We start from the raw sequence: 23,282 nt of genomic DNA, 5'->3' as shown, positions 1-23,282 counted from the left end.
ATGTATAAGTGTTTTTCCTAGACGAAGTTCACTTTACTGCCAGATGCAGATCACTTTTTTACAAAGACTTGCATTACTACTTATACTTACCGTATAACATATCTCCGAAATAGTGGAACCATTGTGGAAAGTAAAGAAAAGATAATCTCGAACGTTGCCACTGAGAACAGGCATTATCCTGAAATCACATATGGCCAATCCATGGGAATGACATTGACACGTGTAAGTGAAACATTGGATCACATTTTTAACCTTTCTTAAGCTTTAAAAATGCTTATTAAAAAAATGTAAGGATTAGAAAAAATAGAGTTGAAGAGAACGCTTCCTTCTTTAATTTTTCAAATATAATATAAAAATTTCTTTATAACAAATCTACAAATTTCCCTTCAATATATCACATTGAGACAACTCCCTCCGCATGCTTATTTTGGCTTACATTCAAATTCTTATCCATGTAAAATTCATTCACTTTTACTAATAATAGTCCTCCTCTTTTTTCTGGTATTACTGCAAAGTTATATATTTTATTTTACGAGCTCTAAAGGTTTTTCCCAGATGAATATGACTAGATATGCCACGATATGATAGCAGCGTCTGAGTTTTTATGTCACACAAATCTTTTATCAGTTGGGATATTTTTGCTTTCACATACGAAAATTTCAAATTCAATAAAATGAGCGACACTATAAAACAAAATATCACAACAATGACTAAAAAAGAACTTAGTCGTTCATGAATAGTACGGCGAACTAATTATGATTATAACTAAACTTTAAGGGATTTTCACAAATGGATGATGCAGTAGCACAACTTTTGTCGTTTTTCCTAGCTGGACGTCTTATAAATTTCGTTTTTAGAAAAGCCCTATTAAGCCCATTTAAGCCCTAATTAATAACATTTGGTGTTGAAGGACGATAGCAGAGAGTCGTTACCACCAACTGCGAATCACATAACTTCCAATATGGCTGAGCTTGTTAATGTTTTCTTCGATAGTCACTGTACTTTGGATATCTTCTACAAATTTTTAAATAACTCATAATATTAATTTACAAAGACCACCTACCTACTTTATAAGTATTAATACTTTATAAGTATTAAAAAAAGAAATAAGGTCAAATAATTATTTTCAACGATTTTATTTACCGGTGCCGACATCAGAAAAAACAAAGCCAGTTTAGGGAAAGATTAAAAGAAGAATTCAAGTGATCTTAAAAACTACCTACATAGTGTTACCAAGAGTTGACAATGCAACAAAAAACGTCTTTTGATTGCACAGCAGTCGACTCACATAAGTTTAAAAAACTACACCATCGAAAACGTCTCTCGAAATGCCTGCGCACTCTATATATACCTGTAAGCTAACACCATCTTAGGTAAAAAAGTATATGATGATCATTAAAGCCCCTGTAGAACATTTGATTTAATGTGCTACACTGTAGGTGCTAATGGTCATAAAATGCGCAAAGACATTTTTCTAACGATTGCTACTTACTTACTTGGAAATTGGTTTGCTTCGATGCATGTGTGCGCTTAACAAATGGGTTGTGTATGTAACTTATATCATCTGAGTTTTTTTTTTGCAATCAACAAACACAAAGGCAAATGCTCTTGTGTATGAATTTCTTCTCCTTTTTTTTGACTAATTTTGCTTTGGTTTAGATTGATTTCACTTACTACCTTTATAATTTATTTTTAACTGACTTGCCAAGCGTTGACTTTGTCAACGGCATAGCCCCTTCGCGGTAAATCTTTAAGAAATTTTACGACTGGCCGTGCCGTATGACAAAAAGAAATAAAAAAAAATAAATCGAAATACAGTAAAGTTGAAAAAAAATAAGAGTTGTCTGTACTGTCCGCTGTTCGTTAGTCCATTCCTAGTCCGTTAGTCCGTATCTCCTGTCCCCTTACCCTCATTCGCACATCCGCCCATATGCCGCTTCAGCAGTAGAGTATACCGCTTAGCCAAGCATTATTCCTTTTTTTTTTAATCTATTTTATTATAGATGCGAATAAATAAAAAAAATTAAAAGCCGATAGCCTTAGATGCTGGTGCTTCAAGAGTTTAGTCTTAGAATTTATTTCTCTGTCGAAATTAATAACAATATTAAAAATTAAAATAAAAAAAATACAACCTGATTCCTTGCTGGTGATGTGGCGAGATGATGATGAATGCTTCACTGGCTGCGTGCAGAGGATGTAAAATTTAAATGCCTGCTTCCGCCAACTTCCCAAGAGCGTATGGTTGGGAACAAATGTATGCAAAGTTTTTTGTGACATCAGTTCCCTCCATCCATGTACATAAAAGCGGCGGATCTCCACATATTTTTTGTAATGATTTCTATAAATTCGTTGTGCAGTTGCAAAAGTTCATCTCATTAAGTTTATTTTTCATGCTTCAGCTATTCACGGTGTCAAATATCTAAGATTCCTTCGATTTTTACTTAAGAAATTTCTTCCACAATTAAAACAGTCTTTGCGACAAGAATTTGTAAAACATTTAAAGGCCTTTTTTTCTGTTTTTCTTATTTATTTACATTTTGTTTTTCCAACTATTGAAGTCTTTGCGAGCGTTTCACAAAAAAGTTATGTTCGAGACATGCAGGCGACTGCTAATTACGCTTAATATATTGATTTCCTTTTTTCATAATTTTAATATTAACAATAATAAGTATATTTTAGTTAATCAATTATACGTGAAAGTATTCGTTGTGTGTTAATAGTTTTTCTCAGCATTATACACATTTTGCTGGGACTCTCGTGATAAGAAACTCCAACTAATCTTTTTTTAAAGCTATTGGGCTAAAACCAAATTAAACTTTTTAGTTTCAACGGTATTTAATTGTTTTTCTTTTGAAGTTTTTAACACACTTAATTTTTTTTCTCTTGTCCTTTTTGTGATCTGTTTCATTTTGCAATGTTGACTTCTTTTTTTTCTTTCCAAAACAAGAATTTATAAAACATTCGACAGCATGAAATCAATTCCGGACAGCACAACACTGCCTCTTTCGACCGCACAACGCTAACTGGCTCTACAGCACCAAACTCATTCTCTAACATTCTTTCCAGTCCAAAAACTACCTAACTTTTTCCAGTGCAAACACTAACTGGCTTTTGTTCAAAGCAGGAAAAAGATGTTCTTAAGTCACACGGACGGACTTTGGACTTTCTCACTTTGCATAGTTTTTCCCTTGCATAATAGCGTTTTCCAAAGGAAGAGAGAGAGGGATAGTTATGAATAAAGGCTGTTGCATAACGGTAGGCCGTTATTCTTGCGAATGAGGGTATTGAATAACGGCAGGCCGTTATTACTTACTCTATTGCGATAGAGTAGTATTCAAAGCAAACCGACGGAACCCTTACATTGCAAATGTACGCGGACGCTAAAACTTTCAAATTAATCGAACAATATCCTGTTCGTTGGTTGCTCTCTGTTTAAAAAGTTGTTAAGCCTATCCCTTCGTCACAGCGTTTTAGAAGTTCTACTCTTCTGTACTTTTTAAGTAATCTCTGCGTATAATTAGTTAATGTCTTCTTATCTTTTTCTTTTTTTTTTTTTTTTTCTTTGTCTTACTTCTAATGAGGAACGTCTACCTACACCATGCTAGACCAAAACAAGACCAGAATCTCATTGTTTTATAAGTTTATTACGGATCCACCCATGCCCCGTTTGCAGACAAAAAAGGGCTTTTCTCATACTAGGAAAGAGCTCATGGCATTGTCTACAAAAGTTGAGAAAATAAGGACGGTGTTCGATGAGTGTTGATACTTAAAATACTCAGCTTCTTCTCAGAATTGTAAAACAGCAGTTCATACTGTACTTTGTAATCCTTCCCCTCCAGCCTTACCTAACTTTCTTTTATCTACCCCTGATGCTCGGTTTCCACGTTTACCGCCATAGATGTACCTTACGGACTAAATCGTTCAGATAAAATTAATAGTTCCTTAATCGCTAATATAGCTACCTAACAGGAACAATAGCTACTTAAGCCACCATAGGAACACTAACTACCTGTATTATTGCGATAAGAATATCTTCTTCCATTCGCTACGTTCCAAATTACAAGAAAATATAAACAAAAATAATAAATCCCTTTCCCTCCGATTTCTTTCGGTGAATATGCAAGATAGCAAGTTACGCATATAAGTGGAGTCAGCCTTTTTATTTTTTTTCCATGATTCTTAAGGTTCGTAATAGGAATAATGTTTTCTTGACGGCAATACAGCCTTAAAACAGTATTTGTGTCAAGGTGAATAACGAATGGCTCACGCCAAAAGGTTATTTTGCTGGAAAAGTCCTATTTCTTAATCTGAGCGGCGTTGCTATTTTCAAATTATCTCCAACCTAGAGCTTTCTTGTCTTTCAATGTTTTAGCTCTAGTGGAAAGCATGGAAATTATCTCACGTAAATCAAAACATAAGTCCTTAATAAAACAATTTACTCCACTGGAAAAACACCTAGCTTCTTCAGCTTTAAAAATCCGAATGTTTCCTTACCCAAATTCAGTAAGCGCAGAGTTTGCCTGCTGAGTTCTTACTAGAAACTGGTTATAGACGGACTAGCATTCACAGAAACTTTTTCCAAACTCTTTTCATCCTTTCAGAAAAGATCGACTAGTTCCAGGTCATATAAATTGCCTTTTCACGTTGCTCATTTCCATTTCAACATCTTCCTGACGTTGAATCTATCGCCACTCGTGTGAATATTAATAAAAAATACTTTCATTTAACTTTCTCTTTTATTCCCCCAAACACGGATGTTTCTTTTTATCAGCAACATGGTGACGTTGCAACGGTACTGAAATTTCATGATCTACTGGTAATGTCATAGCGATGGCAAGTTTCAATATACAGCAAGTCATTTGGTATTGCAGTGATAAGGCTGTATAGTCCCTACTTCAAAATCTGATTGCTTGTGTTTTCTTTAATGAAATACTTCGTCAGAACCTGCTTTAATACAACTATATTCCTAACTGTAATAGCAGACTTTGATCTTTGCCTTGTCAGTTTCTCGAAAATAGCTGCAAATTGCTATCCACCATTTTGGTTTACCCGAAGATCCGTGTCATCCAGCGATTTGTGCATACTTGCATTACTCGAAGAATCACTCTAACATGTGAATTCACAGTTGTTTAAATATACAATATGATTGTAATATTTTAATATTTTCCTGCTTAAGTCTCACCTTTTACACATTGTGTTTGATTTTTCTGCTGGAAATATTGAAATCCCACTACGTAGGTAATCTCAGGACGAGTGAGTAAGAAGGCTGAGGAACGCATGTTGTCCTGTTAAAGGATTTACTGGGTGGATAAATCTCTGTTATTTTTATGGAACATTTGCCCTGAATGCAACTGTACATAAAAACATAAGACAACCCACAATGCGTCGATGGTCAATGGCATCGAGAGCTTTGGACAGCCTTTCGTCGCCCATGAACGTCTGAGATTTTTGTTGTATGCGTACCCTAATGTTGAGTAGAAATAGGCGATGCAAATGACAGAGTATCGACTGGATAGAAGTATTTTTTCCACTGTTTCAAAAAACCTAAGCCCTTAACTGCCCTTTTCAACACATCGAACACATGTTCTGCTAAGTGCGCATTGCTTTATATTTTCATGGCCAGAGAACCAAGTGTTGCCGATTCTAGTACATTGACGCTACCAAAAGATAAAGTTTCGATATTTGCATAGCAACGTTCAGATATTTTTATGAGGTCCCGTTTTTTTATGTCATTGGCTACACCGCATTTAGTATTCGTCTGGTCTCTTACGAACAGGAAAACGAATGGCAGCGGATGCTATCGGCTGCAAAGAAGACCACCAAGAAGAAAGACGGAGAAGGAACAGAGACTTGCGGTGCACTTACATTTAAATACAATTCCTTTGAAATACAGCCATCAATTACAACTCTTATCGAAGGTATAACATGTGGCTACATTATGTAATATTAGCTACAAAGGCAACCTTATAGAATGTCGTTGTTAATCTCGTGCGTAGATAAATGAATGACGTTGAGGGAAAACTTTGATCAACTTGTGCAGAGGAAAAGAAAATAAGATAAAATCGAGATGGTGAAAAAGTTAGAATGATTGACCTGAATTGAAGAGTTTTCAAAATCCATAGTGAAAATATTGAGAAAAATATATTATGCTTTTTACTAAAAATAAAAAAAGTAGTGTCTTCTGAAGTAATATTTCCATCAATTGTGAAATGCTTAAATTATGTGGTTACGAAATGAATAAAAATGTGCTTTATTGATTTGTTTGACGTTTTGCTACCATCCAAACACCGATAAACGGATTTACGCTTGAAAAAAATATATTGATATAAGTAAACAGATTTTTGTTCATATAAAAATATTAAAAGAATAATGTGTGGAGCATGAAAAACAACACAATAGCAAGTTGACCTAGGTACAACAACTTTTAACATATGTTCCTATCACATATATTTGTATATGGATGTGTATAAGAGTCGGTCATGACAATAATAACAAATATTTTGCTTCAAAAAATTTGCCAAGTACTGAGAATTTAAGCAAAATTTTGACAGATGTCAATGTTTGCAAAAAGTTTATAAATTGTCGGAATCGATGTTTAATTTTTAATGATTTAAATCCCAAATGAAGTTCTCACTTCTTATTAATCCCAAATAATTTTATAAAATTCTTTACTCCAAAACAAAAAACTTAATATATCCTTCATCATCTATTTTCATAAGTCTAACTCCTCTGGTGACTTTAAAAACTCGAATTTTTTTGCTAAATGCTTGAGAGGAAATTTTTCTACTGCTGATGTTGATTTAACTGATAATTTTCCCTATGAAATCACAAACTCTATTTCGATCCCGGTTTTGGTCATTTCAGAGAATGATATTTTACAATATTTAGGGTCACTAAAATATAGCTGCGCTTCTAGGCCTGATGGCATTTCACCCTGTATGCTCAAATCATGCGCTGATGAACTATGTGATATTATCTCAAAGATTTTTAATCTTTCTCGAAGACCAGATGTTTTTCATTTGTTTGGGAAGAGCAGTTTGTTTATGCCATTACACATATGCGTGCGTCGAGAACCATAAAGCCATTGCCAAGTTGAGTGTCCTACCTAAATTATTTGAAGGAATTTTAACAAAGTCTTTAAAAAAAAAGTCAACTCTTCTAGTTCTCAATTTCAACATGGCTTTCTAAAAAGAAGATTAACCGTTACAATATTTTTAAACACCAGACCTGTGGCTGTCTCTTATAATTCTTGAAACGGTTAGACTCTTATTTTAATAATAGATCCTTCTTTAAAACTCCCTCATGTCTGATTAATTTCTTATAATACCAAGTATCGCTCAAAGCTGTCACTTATGATTCTTTCTATTTATCAATGACCTCCCTTCGCTAATTAAGTCCAGCCATATTTTAATCGGCGGAATCGGATTTGTATCTGCTTCAATTTGACTTCAAAAATCCAGTTACATGGTGCTCATTAAATTTTATGAAATCAAATCTAAAAAAACACAAAAAAATTTCATTCATAAAAATATAAATAAAATCAAATCTACAAAAAAGAAGAAAACTTTCATTCACCGAATTATTAAAATTTACAAATGTAGATTAGTTCATGCATTTAAGAGTGTTCTGCAGAGTGACTTGAATAGCATTAGGCCAGCGATAATTTTTATAAAACGGTGGCCTAAGCAAGTCGACGGCTCATACGTTATGAAAAGCTTATGCATATGGTTGGATAGACCAATACCAATGCATCTGTTGTGTGATCTGCATCACACAGTTGCTAGGTAGATTTAGTAAAATCGTTTTCATAGCGATTCCTGCTTTTAGGTACTTGGTTCGGGACCCAGTTACCTCTTTGGCTTCTTCTAAAAATAGATTGCTCCTGTTATACGCATTAACACTTTAGAAACGTAGATTAGTCCTTCCTGTTTGTTTCTTACTTAAGTCAGTGGGATATGCTTCAATCTTCTTAACTTTCTTTCTATGACTTTTCTTTTCATAAAGTTCACCCAACGTAGAGATGTTAATATGACTATATTCATTTTACCAGATGTCAACCTTTTGCATGTTTGCAGCGGATTAGAGGTTCATTCCCGACTAGGATCTGCACCTGCTACTGCTTCTTTCTTAGATGTGTGCCTGTTATTTATTTCTAGTTTATTTATACATCAATTTTGTGCTTTTGTTTCTTTATTTTTCTCTATATACGCTAATAGTATAGTCATGATAATTAGCATAATATTTATTTCCAAGAGTCCATCGAATTTGGCTGTCAATTTATATGAGCCGAATATCGTGTGTAAATAAATAAATAAGCAATAAAGCAATATGATACACCTTTACGAAAATATACGCAACGGATGGATCTATCAATTCGGACATCTCTAGTTTTTCAATTATTGAATACCCAAACTTACTTATAGGAAAATTCAAAGTTCTACAAGAACTATCATCTTCTTTCATTGAACTTCTGGCCATCAGACAAGCAATCATCCATGCATCTGAAATTAAGTTGAAAAAATTTGTAGTTTTCTCTGACAGCAAATCTGCTCTAATTTTAATCAAGAACAAAGACCCATTCAATAAGTATGTCTTCGATATCTACAACCTTTTAAAAGACCCAAGTATTGAAAAATGCCACATTATCTGGATCCCAGGTCACTGCGGTTTTAGTATCAATGAAAAAGCTGACTTCCATGCTCGTCAAGCTAGGTTCGATGGTACAGTTTTGTCCATAAACTACCCCCCCATCGAAGCTTTTCTGCTAGTCAAAAAACTCATCATAAAAGAATGGAAAGATGAGTATCATGTTTTAGCTAAAGATAAAAGTGACCGGCTGTTCTACAAAATTTACCCTTTTTTGACACTTACGCTTTTACCTAAAGGAAAATTCACAACATGGCAATTTAAAGTTCTTCACCGTCTTATGAGTAATCACACCTACGACAAGGTCTATTTTAAAATGATCAAAGTCTCCTCCTCTGACATCTGTGAGGATTGCAATATTACTGAGTCTGTCGAGCACCTTATTTTTGAGTGCAGGAGGTTTGACATCCTTAGACAATCTTTCAGTATATTTAACCTGTATGACAATTTATATGAAATTTTTCGTGCTGGTAACTTTAGGCGTTTGAACCAACTGACTGCCTTTATCAAATCAGCTGAGTTTTCATTCTAATTTTACATTTAGTATTTCTATTACAATCACGAATCGCCTACACTTTTTCTTTTATCGGCATTATTAGCCGGATCTTGACAGTACTGTACCAAGTACGGTGATTTATGATTTGACAGCGGAACAGAGCCTCTCATTGCGAACACTCTGCCACATCAGTCTACCTACGCTTGGATTTTTTCATCAATCGCTCTCAACTTCGTTTCTGGATTATGGATCTAACATTAACTTAACTGGTCCAATCCATCTCTAAACAAACAAAAAAAAAAAAAAAAAACACCTTTACGAAAAATCCTATTGTGTGTTTCATGTATTTTTGCTACTTTATTATAAAAAAATATCGTCATACCTATTTGAATTTGGCAAAAGTTTTATCGTCGGTCTGTATTAAAGAGATTGTTTAGAAGGTTTATCGTTTAAAATGACGTAGTGCGTGATGAATTGTTTAGTTTTCTTGAAATACAGATATGTATTTACGCTAGCGCAAGATTTTCCTCTACTACATTTTGTTATTTTATAAGATCTTGTCTTTACTCATTTCTAATAACATATTTTGTCAATTTTTATTTTCATCTTGGATTTAGACACCAGATTTGGCAGTTGGCGCTTTTGCTACGACTTACTCGTACTACAATACTATCATCGATTATAATAATAACCCAGTAATTATAACATCGGCCCATACAGTGATCAACACTATAACGGGACCTGATGACTACATAGCGTACTTGCAGCCCATAGAGTCCGCCACGCCGGTATTAGAGACGAATACCTATTATACTAAAATTTTACTGACTAATAAAAATGACACCGGTGCTATTTTACACACAATGTCAAATATATTAACGCAAGTCATAATCACCAGATCGTTACCGCCGGCGCATATTACGTCAGTTTTGACATCTTATTATTATATGACCGGAGATGATGTGATAAGAAACGTAAGTAAATATCTTGAAAGCCACCATAGCTTCTCGTTATCTGAAATGCAACTTGCGACTTTGTCCCCTCAATCAGAGGAATCAGGAATAGACAATATACAATTTTACACCACTTCAATATATGTAAGCAATATCACTTATTAATCAACTTCAAATGTTCTAAATTCTATTCATTTGATGAATTTTAACAAGATTGAAGCATACCAGACGCATGGCGCAGAGAATATTGTTACAAAAAGGATTCCACATACGCTGATACATTCTGACCTAATGTCTAAAGTGCGCAGCGACTTACATAAAAAAAATAATAAAAGAGGCGTCTTAGTAGCGATGGCAACTTTAGAAAATGGAGAAATACTAAAAATAACAGCTGTTGACATTATGAAGAATTCCGTTCCATCTTATGCAGCTTCTGTCATACCACAAGCCATTATAACCGCCAACAGTTCCAGTGATACAGTACATAAGAATGTGTCTAATAAACACGATCCCACGGTGAACAATCCACATCCTAATAAATATGCCAACGATACTAAGTATATACAGATAAATCAGAAACAAAACAAAACACAGTTGAAAATACTTAAGCAAAAGGAGCCAAAAACACCTGAACAGTTGCCCACAAATCAACTTATTCAACGCTTGACTGTTCTTAAACCTATGTTCAATGTTGTTGCTGGTTTATTTCAAAACAATTTTGGTATTCCAAATCGAACGCAGCCAGTAAAGCTAATCCAAAACATATATGTTCCGCAAAAAAAGCTTTCTAATGACAAAAAGACTGGACAAATGCTAAATCGAACCTCGCACCCTCTCTATATACCAATTTTAAGTCTACAAAACGCTGAAATTAAGGCCAAGATAGAAAACTCCATTGATCAAATACCACAGAGTTTACGTAGAAAACCAGTTGCCCCAAATCCACAATCTTCGCAATTTAATAATAATAATAATTGGTTAATATCGCTTCTGTCAGAGAAGAAGAGGCTTGCATCTTCTAGCACTAAACTACAGACACCAATGCAAAATGGAGGCATCCCCATACGTCCTGGAGAAGTTATAACTGCTAATTCTGATGTCATTGTTGGCAAGCCTAATGGAATTGTCCGACAAATACCTTTAAATCACTTAATAAACTCTCATAATATAGTACACAAGCAATACAAAGGTACACTTCTAAAGAGCCCTCTTTTAAAAACTTCTTACGCAGACAGAAGCACTAATTTGGGAACTGAAGCTATTCTCCCACTGATCCCGACAAATGAGATATTGAATACAAAAAATTTCAAAAACACCTCGGCAATATTATATAAGCAACAAAAGCGAGTTGGAAATTTTGATAACAATATACTTAGACCGCCACCTCTTTCGTCCATAGTGACTCAACCTCTTTTTTCACTACCACTAGCCCCAACACCAAAGATCTTAATAAAAGCAAATAACTATTCTGGTACCAGTCTGTTTAAAAACACTTTTGTTCAAAATAATGTGTTTAATCTGCCACTTATGTCGAACGCATCTACCAAAAATGGACTGTCGGTAACAACAATCAAAAAGAACAAGTATTCCACAGTCAAACCTTGGGGAAGAATCCAAAGCCTTCAAACGAAATTTTTAAAACCACCGAATATATTGAAAAATACGCAACAGATAAGCCTGGATCAAAATGTTTTAAGCCACAATGTCAATGTTCACGTGCCACCTTTGACATTCAATTGGGATCACGATTATCCTCAGAGGGCGTCGTTCATTAATGGTCAAATAGTGGAAAGGCAATACCATCACCAGCTATCCGTTACCACGCCGTCTAAGAAAGTTTATATGCCGCTAGTAAAGATCCCGAACGACAGGCAAGAAATGCAGATTGATTTAACACCTCTAAAAATTTTAGGAACAATAGCGCCATCAGTAGGCATACCACCGCAGATTGAGGCTGGCAATTCTTCTAGATACATACCATTACCAACCCCAACCACATCTCTAGGAAACTCTAACTTTCGATCCAACGAAACAGACTCACACGTTTGGCAAGCTGAACCGATGTATTTTATAAATGCAAACAATGAAATACCACTAGGCCAGAGAATGTCAGATATATTGTTAGGCCAAAACCTCTTAAATAATCAACTAAATTTACAAAGCGAATGGTTCAAACAATTTAAGAAAAATTTTACGGTAGGAAATAATAATGTAATGGAAGACCCTGAGGATATTTTATATCAACATAAAAGCAACCACTTTCAAGAAAAGTTAAATCGAGAAGGTAATTACGCAGATGATGAATTTAAATCACAAAAAGAATACCACCAATGGCTGCGAACAGCATCAACTACAAGTGGAGAGCAATCAACCACTTTGGAAGCAAACAGTGTAGACATGGAGATTCCCTTAGTGCTTGAAAACGCAGATCCACATCAATGGGTAAAAGAAAACGATGAACCATCATCTAAAAATCAACAAACGCACATACGAAACTTGTCAACTAGACAAGAGATTAAACACGTGATTGAACCCCTTCTTTCAACAATAGACAACCGTTCAACAATCGCTATGTCATATTACCCAGTATTGTTCTCAAAACCAAAGGGAGTGTTTCTGTCAGGGCCGAGACAAGAAATTAACCTTCAATCGAAAAAAACGGGTCCGATTACTAAATGGTTTATACATCAGAAAATTGGTGACGTTTCTAAGTCCGACAGGTTAGATAATGGTGAACCACCCGAAAATCCACTCAATAATACAGTGAAACGAGAATCTCTGTGGGAGACTGGCCCACAATTATTTCAAATGAAACAAACCTTAAAAGGTCTTGTTATTGGAAATTGGTCCATCAGCAAAACTAACGCAAAATATAATAATAATTCAACGTCTTCTATTCAAAAAACCAAAAACGATATTGATGAATACGATTTATCACGGTCATCAACGTCTTACTTTTATTCACATAATTTAAAGTTATTGCCCAACATTTATAGCTTAAATCCGACATTTCCAGCATCAACAGAAAATCTGGCCTCGTTTGCTAGGAAGACATTTATTCCACGTAAACGTTATTCCACCCTCCAAAAAGAGTCGATATCAAGCATAACACCAGAACTAGCGTCTACACCACTAACATACTTTAAGATTACTCCAACAATGCATGTTTTAAATAAAAAATTCGATCTTGTTTCTCAATTTTCGCGTAGCTTAATAACCAGTGAGAGCAGTAAGAACAAGCTGGTATATGTAGAGCAATTAAAGTCTAACAGCAAAATCATAAGTTCAAAACTAAATGCGATCAAATTGCTGCACTCCTTGGAATCTTCCGAAACCTACCTTCCGGCAAGTCTCACAACGTCATTCTGGATTACAACGATTACGACTACTACCGCCACCGCACTTAAGACCGTCGAGACGGCTGCAAAATTCATGGGAAATACAACGTATTCCACGGAAGCAGCCACTGCAACGGCGACTATTATTACTCCAACCGAAACTGTCAAGACAATTGTTAGTGAAACCAGCTTTAAAATTAATACAATCACATCGCGGACACGAACGTTTATGAACAATATAAAAAGTGCCTATTCAAAAATTTTGCAATTTACCACAGTTACGACGGCGCAACTAACAACAAGTCGAACATTGCAGAACCAGCCAATCTTAATAACTTCTTCACTTCGCGCGCTTGCGCCGCACTTCAGTTTATTCCTAGAGTCAGTAACTATTCAAGAATATGAATATCAGGAGCAAAATGATAATGTGACCGAAGTTAACAACATTCCTCATCTTAAAAACCATGCTCAGATTACTTATAAAAAAAAACCATACCCTTCCGTAGAAATTCTTGTGCCCGATAGTTCTCTTGAATTAGGTAATTCCGTCAGCTTTAGAAAACATCAGTGGACGTCATCTACCGATGAAGGGCCTGACAGCATCTTTATAGTTATGACTAACGACAAGAAAAATTCAAAGTTAACATCTCAACAAGTGAAAGATATTAACACCGATCTTAGACTTGGGAATGATAGTCGTAATTCTAACAGTACTCTCTTAGATTATGATTATAATTTATCGTTTGATTTACCAACAAACGATGAAAACCTTTTTTTAAGCCGGAATATAAAAACAAACGCAACATACAATGTTAGTGCAGTTGTAAACAATATACGGGTAGGAGATATGTTTGTCCAGACGTCGCCTGAATCTACAATTGAAAAGTACACATATGATTATAATTATCCATTTTCATCGGATTTTACGTCCCGGTTACAATATAATAAAAATGTGGTCGAAACCAAGTGTCAACCTGCGTGCAAGTCCACGCACAACGAATATTGCACTTTCATTGACTACGATTGGCGCTGTAGTTGCCGACCTGGGTTTGCTCGTATATTTCCGCATCACTTCTGTAAACGTAAGTTTTCAATCAATTTTTAAAATTTGTACAGCTAAGTTTTTGATTGCGTGAAACTGTAGTTTAACGCATTATATTTAGTTTGCAATCTATCCAAAAAGGTGAGTTGTAAATATTACAGCGAGATGAGAAAAATAACAACCTTTGTTGTCCTCTAGTGGGTATAAAACAAAAAATAACAGATATGATGGTCAAGTAAATAAAAAAGAACTACGTAAACTTATAAAGTTTATTGCAATAATTTAAGACATAATTTCTCAATGGAAAACTTAATACGTCGTGGCTCTTCGATCTGCTTATTTTATTGGATTTATCCAGAAGATATATTGCCAGCGATTTATATGATTACGAAGTCTGGCAATATATTTTGAGGAAATGCGTTGAATTAGATTTTTGATGAATGCAAAATCCAAGTCATCATGAATAGTTTTCTTGCTAGCGAACTACGAGGCATTAACAATAAGACACAGTTCTGAATTGTTATTTTTGAAGCATTGCAATATTAGAGTCACTGGCTGTTTCCCAAAATTTTATATCATTGCTCCAAGTAGGTTGAAGGGTACTCTTGCAAAAAATGTATTTGTCTCTTAGATTAAGCTCACATTCTAGGCGAATTATTCAACGAAGTTTTCTTGTTTTGAAGCCGAATTGCTGGTCGAATTTAGTTTTTATATCATTTTTCTACGTTCATCGTTGTTCTTTTATAGGGATATTACTGCAATTAAAAAGACAAGACCCCTTTTTTAGCTTGAGGGTAATATGCGTAGATTTTTCAACATTTATTTCAAAATTTAGCCAAAGCGAAATGCTCTTGAGGTAAACTTGTAGTTTGTAAAAAACCACTAGGTCAAAGTAGGATTGCTGTGTCATCAGCGTACGTCGCAGCTAAAGTGTTGTCAGCGATCGGAACATCTTAAGTGAAATTCTGATGAAGTATTAAACCTAGAACTCTTCCCTGGGGAATCCCACCGTTAAGTTCATTTATATTGCATCTATCGTTTTTAACTTTATCATAAAAACGTCTGTTTCGCAAATAAGATTTAAACAGCAAATATATAGGAATTGGAAGAATTTTTTTAACTTTGAAGAGTAGACCATCATGCCAGACAAAGGCATTTTCCACACCTAAGAATATCACCATCCCAATACTTATACTCTTCACCACTTGCAGTACAAAGTATATTAAGTTTCAGCGGACGTATGCAACACACGGAAGGACCTAAGAAAAAACACTTTTTATATTTTATTAAATTTGGTTCGGCAGGCGCAAATTTTGTGAGTCCCGTCTCATATAACAGTTCCTATGAAAACTGAATCTTTATATCGTAGAGATCTAATTTCCAAAATAATGAAATGTTCGAGAAGTATATTACATTTGCTAAATTTTGATTATGTCGTATGATGTTTTCGGCATGCTCTAATATACGGGCTTTCATGCAAAGGCTTACTTTTCGTTAATAAAATCCTGTGTAATTTTTGATGTATTATTACCAAACGAGCGACTAACTATACTAGACGAACCGCTGTGAGGTATTTAAAGGTCGGCCTTGCCCGACTATAATGTTCTTGATTGTTTTTACTTTCAATGACTTCTCTGAAGTACAAAACAACACGAAAATATTGCTCAATCGTACCATGTTTATTCCTGATACTGAGCTGATAGTCAAGAATTATAAGTTTTTTCTGTAGAGGTAGTCTTCATATATAAATTTTTTCAAATATTGTAGAAAAGGTAAACCAGTAATTGGTTTATACGAGCTTAAAATATTTTGCACCCAATTGCTTGAGGAAAACATTATAATCATTATATTCTGCACTAGCTTACAAATTTAATATAAATATTTGGGAAAGTAGGGCTCGCAATAAATATATTGTCGACTGGTTAAAATCGCCTATGAGATTTTCAACACGGAAAGTGGTTGTAAGGCACTGGGTGGAATTAGAACACTGTCTTCTATGCAAAAATTATTCGTAAAACGACAAAAGCAAAACCATTATAGTAGTAGCATTTCCAGATGATTGTGATTGATTTCGATATTGTGGTGATATGAATTGTTTTCTCAACCCGTGCCAGGCGAAAACTGGTTTCAGTTCCGACCACTATGTAATGCGCTGGTCGTGTGAAGACTTTGGGCACCCCAAGTGCGCAGATCTCACTGACAAGGCAGCTGATGCTGTTGGTGATGACTCAAAAGGGCTGCATTGATCTTGGCCGGATTACGGAAAGACGGACATCGACTTCTGTAGACAGATCACACAAACGAAATTGGGATTTCTAGATGCCAAGAAGATGTTAGACGCGGTGTTGGGGCATGTGAGTTTTCGGAGAATTCTGGTTCATCTCGAATATCCAAAACTTGTGCAACTTGCACTGTGGGGTGTCCATCGTCCCCTACGGGACCGATTTAGATCGACATTTTCAGCTTAGGATCTGTTCTGTACACGGTAGAAGAGTTTGCTAGCATGCAGCACGTTGACCTGTTATCGATAGACTTGGTGGATTTCCTGTCGCCCAATCCAGCCATGCATAACAAGGTTCAGGATTAACCGCGCAATTTGTACCAGCTTAAGGATAATGAGTTGATGGAAATGTTCAGTTCCCCGACGGATAGCGACGCTGCAACAGTAAAGATAACCATGAGAACTACCGCAGCATGTTTCGGTGCATTTGGAGCCTCTACCGCTCCGGAACCACATGATGTATCAACCAGTGAATGCATTATCGACCTCTCGGTAAAAATAACCTCTAAGATTCAGACTCGTTTACCCACAGGCGCTATATCTGCAGTTGGAGGTGAATACTGCCTTTGCCCGCATTAGGCGCCAATGAATGATTGTGGATCTACAGTTAACGCGCTACAGAACCCTTTGGAAGAGACTGCTGCTAATTTAGATTTCTATCAGTTGGTAGCGGTAACTGCACAAAAATCTATTTTTATATCGCGATTATCGGCGTGTACCTGCAAGAAAGCAATTGTCAAGTACTGAAGTAATAACATGTCTGAGGAAGACGTGAAGAAATACAGTGTTTTTAAGTTCAGTTTCTCTCGTCAGAGATATATCGCTTCTCCTAAAATAATCGCTCCGGTAGTCTTCCTTGCACTTATTATGCTTGTAAAATTATGCCCTCAGGGGGTTTTAATGAAATAGATTGTACGCCGTCAAAAGAGTATCTCCCCACTGATATTAAAGCAGATACTTCAGCAAGCAAAAAATTAAAATATAGCTACCATTTGCTGAAACAAGTGTACCAAAATGTACATGGTCTTAAATCGAAATTATGCAATAAGTTTGTAACACCCGTTAATTCTGATTATCTTGTTGTACCATTTACAGAAATCAGGTTTAAGCCGGGGATATTTCATAGCGATATTTTTTGTTTCGATTTTAAGATCTTTAGGTGCGACAGTGTGCTAATCATTTCTCAACTTTCCCTACGGCTTGTCCTTCTGCGTCCACATCAGCTGAGTTTGTATGCGTTTAAATGCTTACTTTTAATCATATACCTGTTTTGGTACAGTTTTTTTGTACATTTATGCGGTTCCTAGTCATCGCAGGAAAACAACTTCGAGTGTAGCTATAAGAAATAGTATTCACAACACTATTTAATCTTTGATTAAAAATATTATTAGTTGAATCGAACCCAGTGATAGCTGGATAGTGCTTGGTAATTTTAATGCGTCTTATGTTTCGTGGGTTTTGAACAATGACCTTCCCTTTTCATATGCATTAATTTACAAAGTGCTTTTCATTGCTGTCCATGGGTTAAGTCTTTTCTAGCTTAACAACATCTTTAATGTAAGTAATAGGTTGTTTTACTTTGTATTTTGGTGGGATACTAATCTATCTTTTTCTAGAACCGATTTCTTTGTTTCACTTGAAGATAGTCACCAGCCGTTCTTATAACTGGCCGTAAATTGTCTATTTTATCAAATAGATGGAACGTCTGATGAAGTGATCAAAAGTGATCCTTTCGTTATGAACTTTGACATTTTCGAACCATCCGGCATGTCTGTAATAGCTGATATTTTTGCATACTTTTTTGGGAAAGCCTTCCAATGTTAACACATTTCGTTTGATAATCATCGCTATTCGATAAGCTCGTTTAACATTTTGCCATCTGTGCCCTTCGTAGAAAAAAAAATTTTTTATAACATTGTCAACTTTGATATGTTCCAACTTGTGTGAAGCGCTATTCTCCAACATTGTACTGTTTTGCTATATATTCCCCTTAAACATACTTTTAATTTTTGTTTAAAAAAAGGTTACTTTCCTTGATCTCAGAAACTGATTGAGAATTATAGGGGAATTGTCAAACTTAACGGACTATTCAAACTATTTGAACCACTGGTAACAAAACTCTCCTATCTGAGGACCTCCGCTTTTATTAGTACGTATTAGCATTTAAACCCCCAGTAGGGCCCCAAGTCATTTTGTACTCTTGCAGCTGCCACAATACCAAACCAATTATTAATGGATTAATCCGTTTCGGCTAATGTGTAAAATGTTCAACAATCATTACCATTTACTAGAATTTCTGTTTTGTCCCTTAATAAGGTTAAATGCATTGTGTTGCATAACTAATTGCTAAAGATTTGCGAGCTTCGTACAAATGCAGATAAATTGGATCATAATAATTATTATTATTTTTTTTTTTTGTATTTGATTTTCTTCTGATTTGTTCAATTAATAATAAAAAACCACATGTTCAATCGTCAAAATATATCAGTGTATCTTAAGTTAGTGCTTAGTTTAATTGCGGTGCATGTTATAGGTTAACGTTTTTTCTCTTGGCTACAATTAAGTTATTTTGTAGTTTAAATTCGGCTAATGACTTGTTCTGTAACGAAATTTAATTAGTTAAATAAAGGAATAAATCATACTGGTGAAAGGATTTGTCGTCCCAACCTGCTTTTTAATCAAAATTGCAATTTTTGAAGACGGATTTGTATTTTTCACTCTATCGGTGTAGTGGCAATTATGAAGACTATTATTACCATTAACCATATCAGTATTATGTGTGATTGGGAGTTGCCTATTCAGCAAAGGGCCTTCTTGTTTGAAGGAATAATTATTGTCACGCTTATTCTGCCCTGAACTGGGTGATGTAGAAGTTTGAAGTTTCTTTTAAGAAGCTATTGGTGTATGGAACAACGTTTATAATTGCCCAGGTGATTTTGTAACCGATTGACATATTTTGTGTGGGTTACTTTTATTGTAGTATTTAATTAAATAATTTAAGCCATATTTAACACATTTGACTTGCTTTGTGCAATAAGCTCTTGTGTTGAAAACCTTGACACTCAGGAGGATGTCTCTGGTTTTTAAAGCAGCTCCAACTCCAACTACATGATCGAAGTGTTTCAGGTCGTACATCGTTTTATTCTGTCTAGAATATTTTCATTGGGTTTTTAGTAAATTTACGATATACAATGTAGGTATAGCGCTCCAACTTTTCAACACCGACTTTGATGTTACCAACTGGACGTTGTTTAATAGTAGTATTTTCTGATTCATTTGGTAGGTGTAAAATTGAACATCTTTATCACGCAAATGGTTTACTAACTTCTCGGGCGAATTAATGGATTTCAATATTTTTATGTGACCATCTTTCATGGTTTTATAAAGATACTCATTTCTTGTAATAACAGGTGAAAAATTCGCTATTATCTATTTTATATAACGCACACATGAATGAATGAGCAGAGGTTATTGCAGGGTTATTATGCAATTTTTATGAAAATTGCACAAGTCTTTTATTATTTTCAATGTTTTGAGCACTAATTTGATTATACTTGATCTCACGAGTTACCAATTAGAGCTGCCATACAACTGTGTGGCTGTACAATACTGTACAATAAAAATTGTGTGGGTATTTCTGTTGGATTTTAATAATTTTGAGTGCCAGAATGAAAAAAACTTTAATTTAAGACCACACACTTCAGTCGCGAGGTCTTTGCGAAATCATTCGACTAATCTGCTAAGTGCTATCCACTCGCACCGTATCAAGTCAATTGATTAAGATTCCCTGTAACTATCGTTGATGCTACCGTGATTACATAAATGGGTTCAACTTTGTATTTGTATATGTATTACCCATATATAGTATGTATTTTTGACTGCGCAAATAATATTAATGTACTTTAAAAAAATGTTTATAAAGATAAGCGAGTACGCCAAAGTCTTAAGTTTTGGCTGTATTTGAATGTGGCTTTTGTATTTATTGTGCGGTTGTGAACAATTTAAATGGTTTTACGATATCATTTGCTGCATTAATCGCAATAACCAATAAAAAGCAACCTTTTAAATTTTTAAAAAACGTTTTTTTGGCTTCTAAATATAATAATAATAACAATAATAATATTTTAATAATTTTTATTTTAATAATAATATTTTTACCGTGGTGGCGTTAATACGTAATTACCGAGAAAATAAGTAATTCTTGGAATATGTCAATCTCCAAGTCATTTCAACAACCACTTTCAAAGCTGGAGTTTAATGCATATTTAAAAACAACTGGAGTTCAGTCCACTCTTAAGGCAAGCATATGGCATCGACTCTCTCTGTTTATTATAGTTCCATACCAAAAGCCTAAAAAAAAATTTGCGACGCACTTATTTGAAGAAGGGTGATGTTGTGTGGCATCTGCGAGTATTTAAATATTACTAAGTCCTGTTTCAACAAAGTTTTATTCAAATACGGGTCCAAAAATAGGCCGCCTATTTTGGAACTCGAATGCCGTAAACAATACGAAAGAGATAAGATAACAGAAATCTCCTTAAAATAATTTTATTTGAGTACATTTTTTTTATTTCTTAAAGGAGATTGGCAAGCAATTTGCTCTGCTGCCAGGATAACGCAAAAATGCGTTTGAGCCAGTGCAATCTTCACTACCTGGGAGAAGTCTTGCAAAAGGTTTATCATAGCAAACTTTCGCATACTTTAATGTGTCAGTAAACATGAAATACAGTTTAATTGTTTAAATTTTCTTTAGCTTGATTAATAATGATTAATGATAAATTGACGGGTCAACTTTTCTATGAATTTCTTGCGGATAATGTCGACATGAGTAGTTTTCACAATTGTATTTAAAAATGCATCTGTTGAGATTTGGCGGAAAAATATTAATCGGTTGGATTGTCAAAATTGTTGTTTTATGATATAAGCGGCTAAGGAAGGTGTTAGCAGCAATCCATCTGATGTGACTGTTTGAGTTGGTGAAACTCAAATAAAATGTAATGAGAATACACGTGAAAATGGAAGTTATTTTAATATTTATATCTTTGAAAATTGTTATTGTCGATTAATTTTTTTGCTGCAGAAAAAATACAGAAGAAACAAAGGACGTGAATTCATTTAATATCTTTGAAACAGAACTGGCGGGGCCTATGTTATATGGCTCTGGTGGTAAGAAGGTTTGTACCATTTGCCGCAATTGCCACCCTGTAGGCGCTTATTAATTTCAACGACTATTAATATCTCTTATAAACAGCAAAGTTGGTAAGCTTGAGATATTGGTATGCTAGGAAAAAATATTGACGGTCCTGAAAGAAGAAAAATAAACGATGAACGGGGAAATTGAAAAGTTTTGGTGGGTGTATTAAGTGCGGAATTTATTTTCATTGCCAATGTTAGTAAATCAATTTGTTTGTATCTTTATGCATTAAAATTAAAGTATTTTTGGAGAATGAATTTAAATATTATTATTATTATTATTATTTTAATTTTAGACTAATGAAATGAATTTTTAGACTAAAAAAAGACATTGAGCACAAGCAACACAGGCTATCGGCTCTAATTTAAATAAATGGATATTAGATAGTGAACTTAGTAGTATTAAAAAAGTAATATATTGAATTGATATTCTGTTCTGAAGCAGATTGTAGAATGTTCAAAGGGTTAATCGTTCCAAATGCAATACTTCTAGCCGAGGAAAAGTTGAGGCAGTCGCAGAGAATGTGCTTTATAGTAAGAGTTTGTCCACAACAGCAGATTGGGGGAGAAGACTTCTTCAGGATCCATTGGTGAGTTGCAATTGTATGACCAAGGCGAATTCTCGAAAATGTTTGGATCTTGGTTTTCTCAACGTTTGTTGGATATAAAGGTGGAGTTAATTGAGGGTTAATGGAAGAGTAGTGTTGATGATGGTATTGTAAATTTCCTTCTGCAATTTTCTCTTTAACTTTTCTTCCAATGTATCTTTGAAGATCCAACTTTTCCATGACATCATCCATAATTAGAAGAGCAAAAGCAGCATACTTTGCCGCTCGATCAGCCTGCTCATTTCCCAGTAAACCGATGTGACTTGGTACCCATAACATTTTAATTTTTCCGTCGGGTGTAATAATTATATTCCTTAATTTGTTGATGGTGCTCCATCTCGAAGTCGAAGGATTCCGAACAGCTTGTAATATAGACAAACTGTCGGTAACAATAGCGGTTTTGAGTTTGTTTTTATGGGCAAGGTTGGCAGCGTGAAGGATAGCTCTGGCTTCCGTTGTGAAAGTTGAAGTACTTTCGTGAAATATGTGGTTGAGAAGAACCCGTCCTGTAGCATCTACCACCGCACAAGCAGGAGGCAGACCAGGAGATTTTGAGCCGTCTGTGTACAAAAGATTCCAACCAGTACTGTCCAATACTTGGGTTTTTTCAGCTATTAGATTCCTGAAGACGTAATTTGGAGTATCTTCTTTCTTGTGCATAGACAGTGAGATGTCAAAAGAGCAGTCTTTCAAAATCCAGGGAGGTTTAACACCAAAAGAGCGGG

The 23,282-nt window shown here is 34.9% G+C and overlaps 1 protein-coding gene and 1 long non-coding RNA gene across 3 annotated transcripts in view; one reads left to right on the top strand and one right to left on the bottom strand.

Annotated features, from left to right (window-relative positions):
• Window positions 1-23,282, top strand: part of LOC119643744 — a 128,769-nt gene that overhangs the window by 29,070 nt on the left and 76,417 nt on the right. For both annotated transcript variants that reach the window (XM_038043203.1, XM_038043204.1), the window contains exons 3-5: window positions 22-222; window positions 9,760-10,239; window positions 10,309-14,515. In XM_038043203.1, the coding sequence (XP_037899131.1) occupies window positions 22-222; window positions 9,760-10,239; window positions 10,309-14,515 (4,888 nt within the window). The remainder of the gene's footprint in view (window positions 1-21; window positions 223-9,759; window positions 10,240-10,308; window positions 14,516-23,282) is intronic.
• Window positions 19,314-20,736, bottom strand: LOC119643746. Its single transcript, XR_005248417.1, has 2 exons — window positions 19,424-20,736; window positions 19,314-19,355 (listed from the first exon to the last, which is right to left on the bottom strand). It is a non-coding gene; the product is annotated as an uncharacterized LOC119643746 (long non-coding RNA).

Source organism: Glossina fuscipes, unplaced genomic scaffold (assembly GCF_014805625.2).
Source record: "Glossina fuscipes isolate IAEA_lab_2018 unplaced genomic scaffold, Yale_Gfus_2 61594, whole genome shotgun sequence".
Classification (NCBI taxonomy): Eukaryota; Metazoa; Arthropoda; class Insecta; order Diptera; family Glossinidae; genus Glossina; species Glossina fuscipes.
Note: the sequence above shows the minus strand (reverse complement) of the source record. Positions and strands in the feature narration are given on the sequence as shown.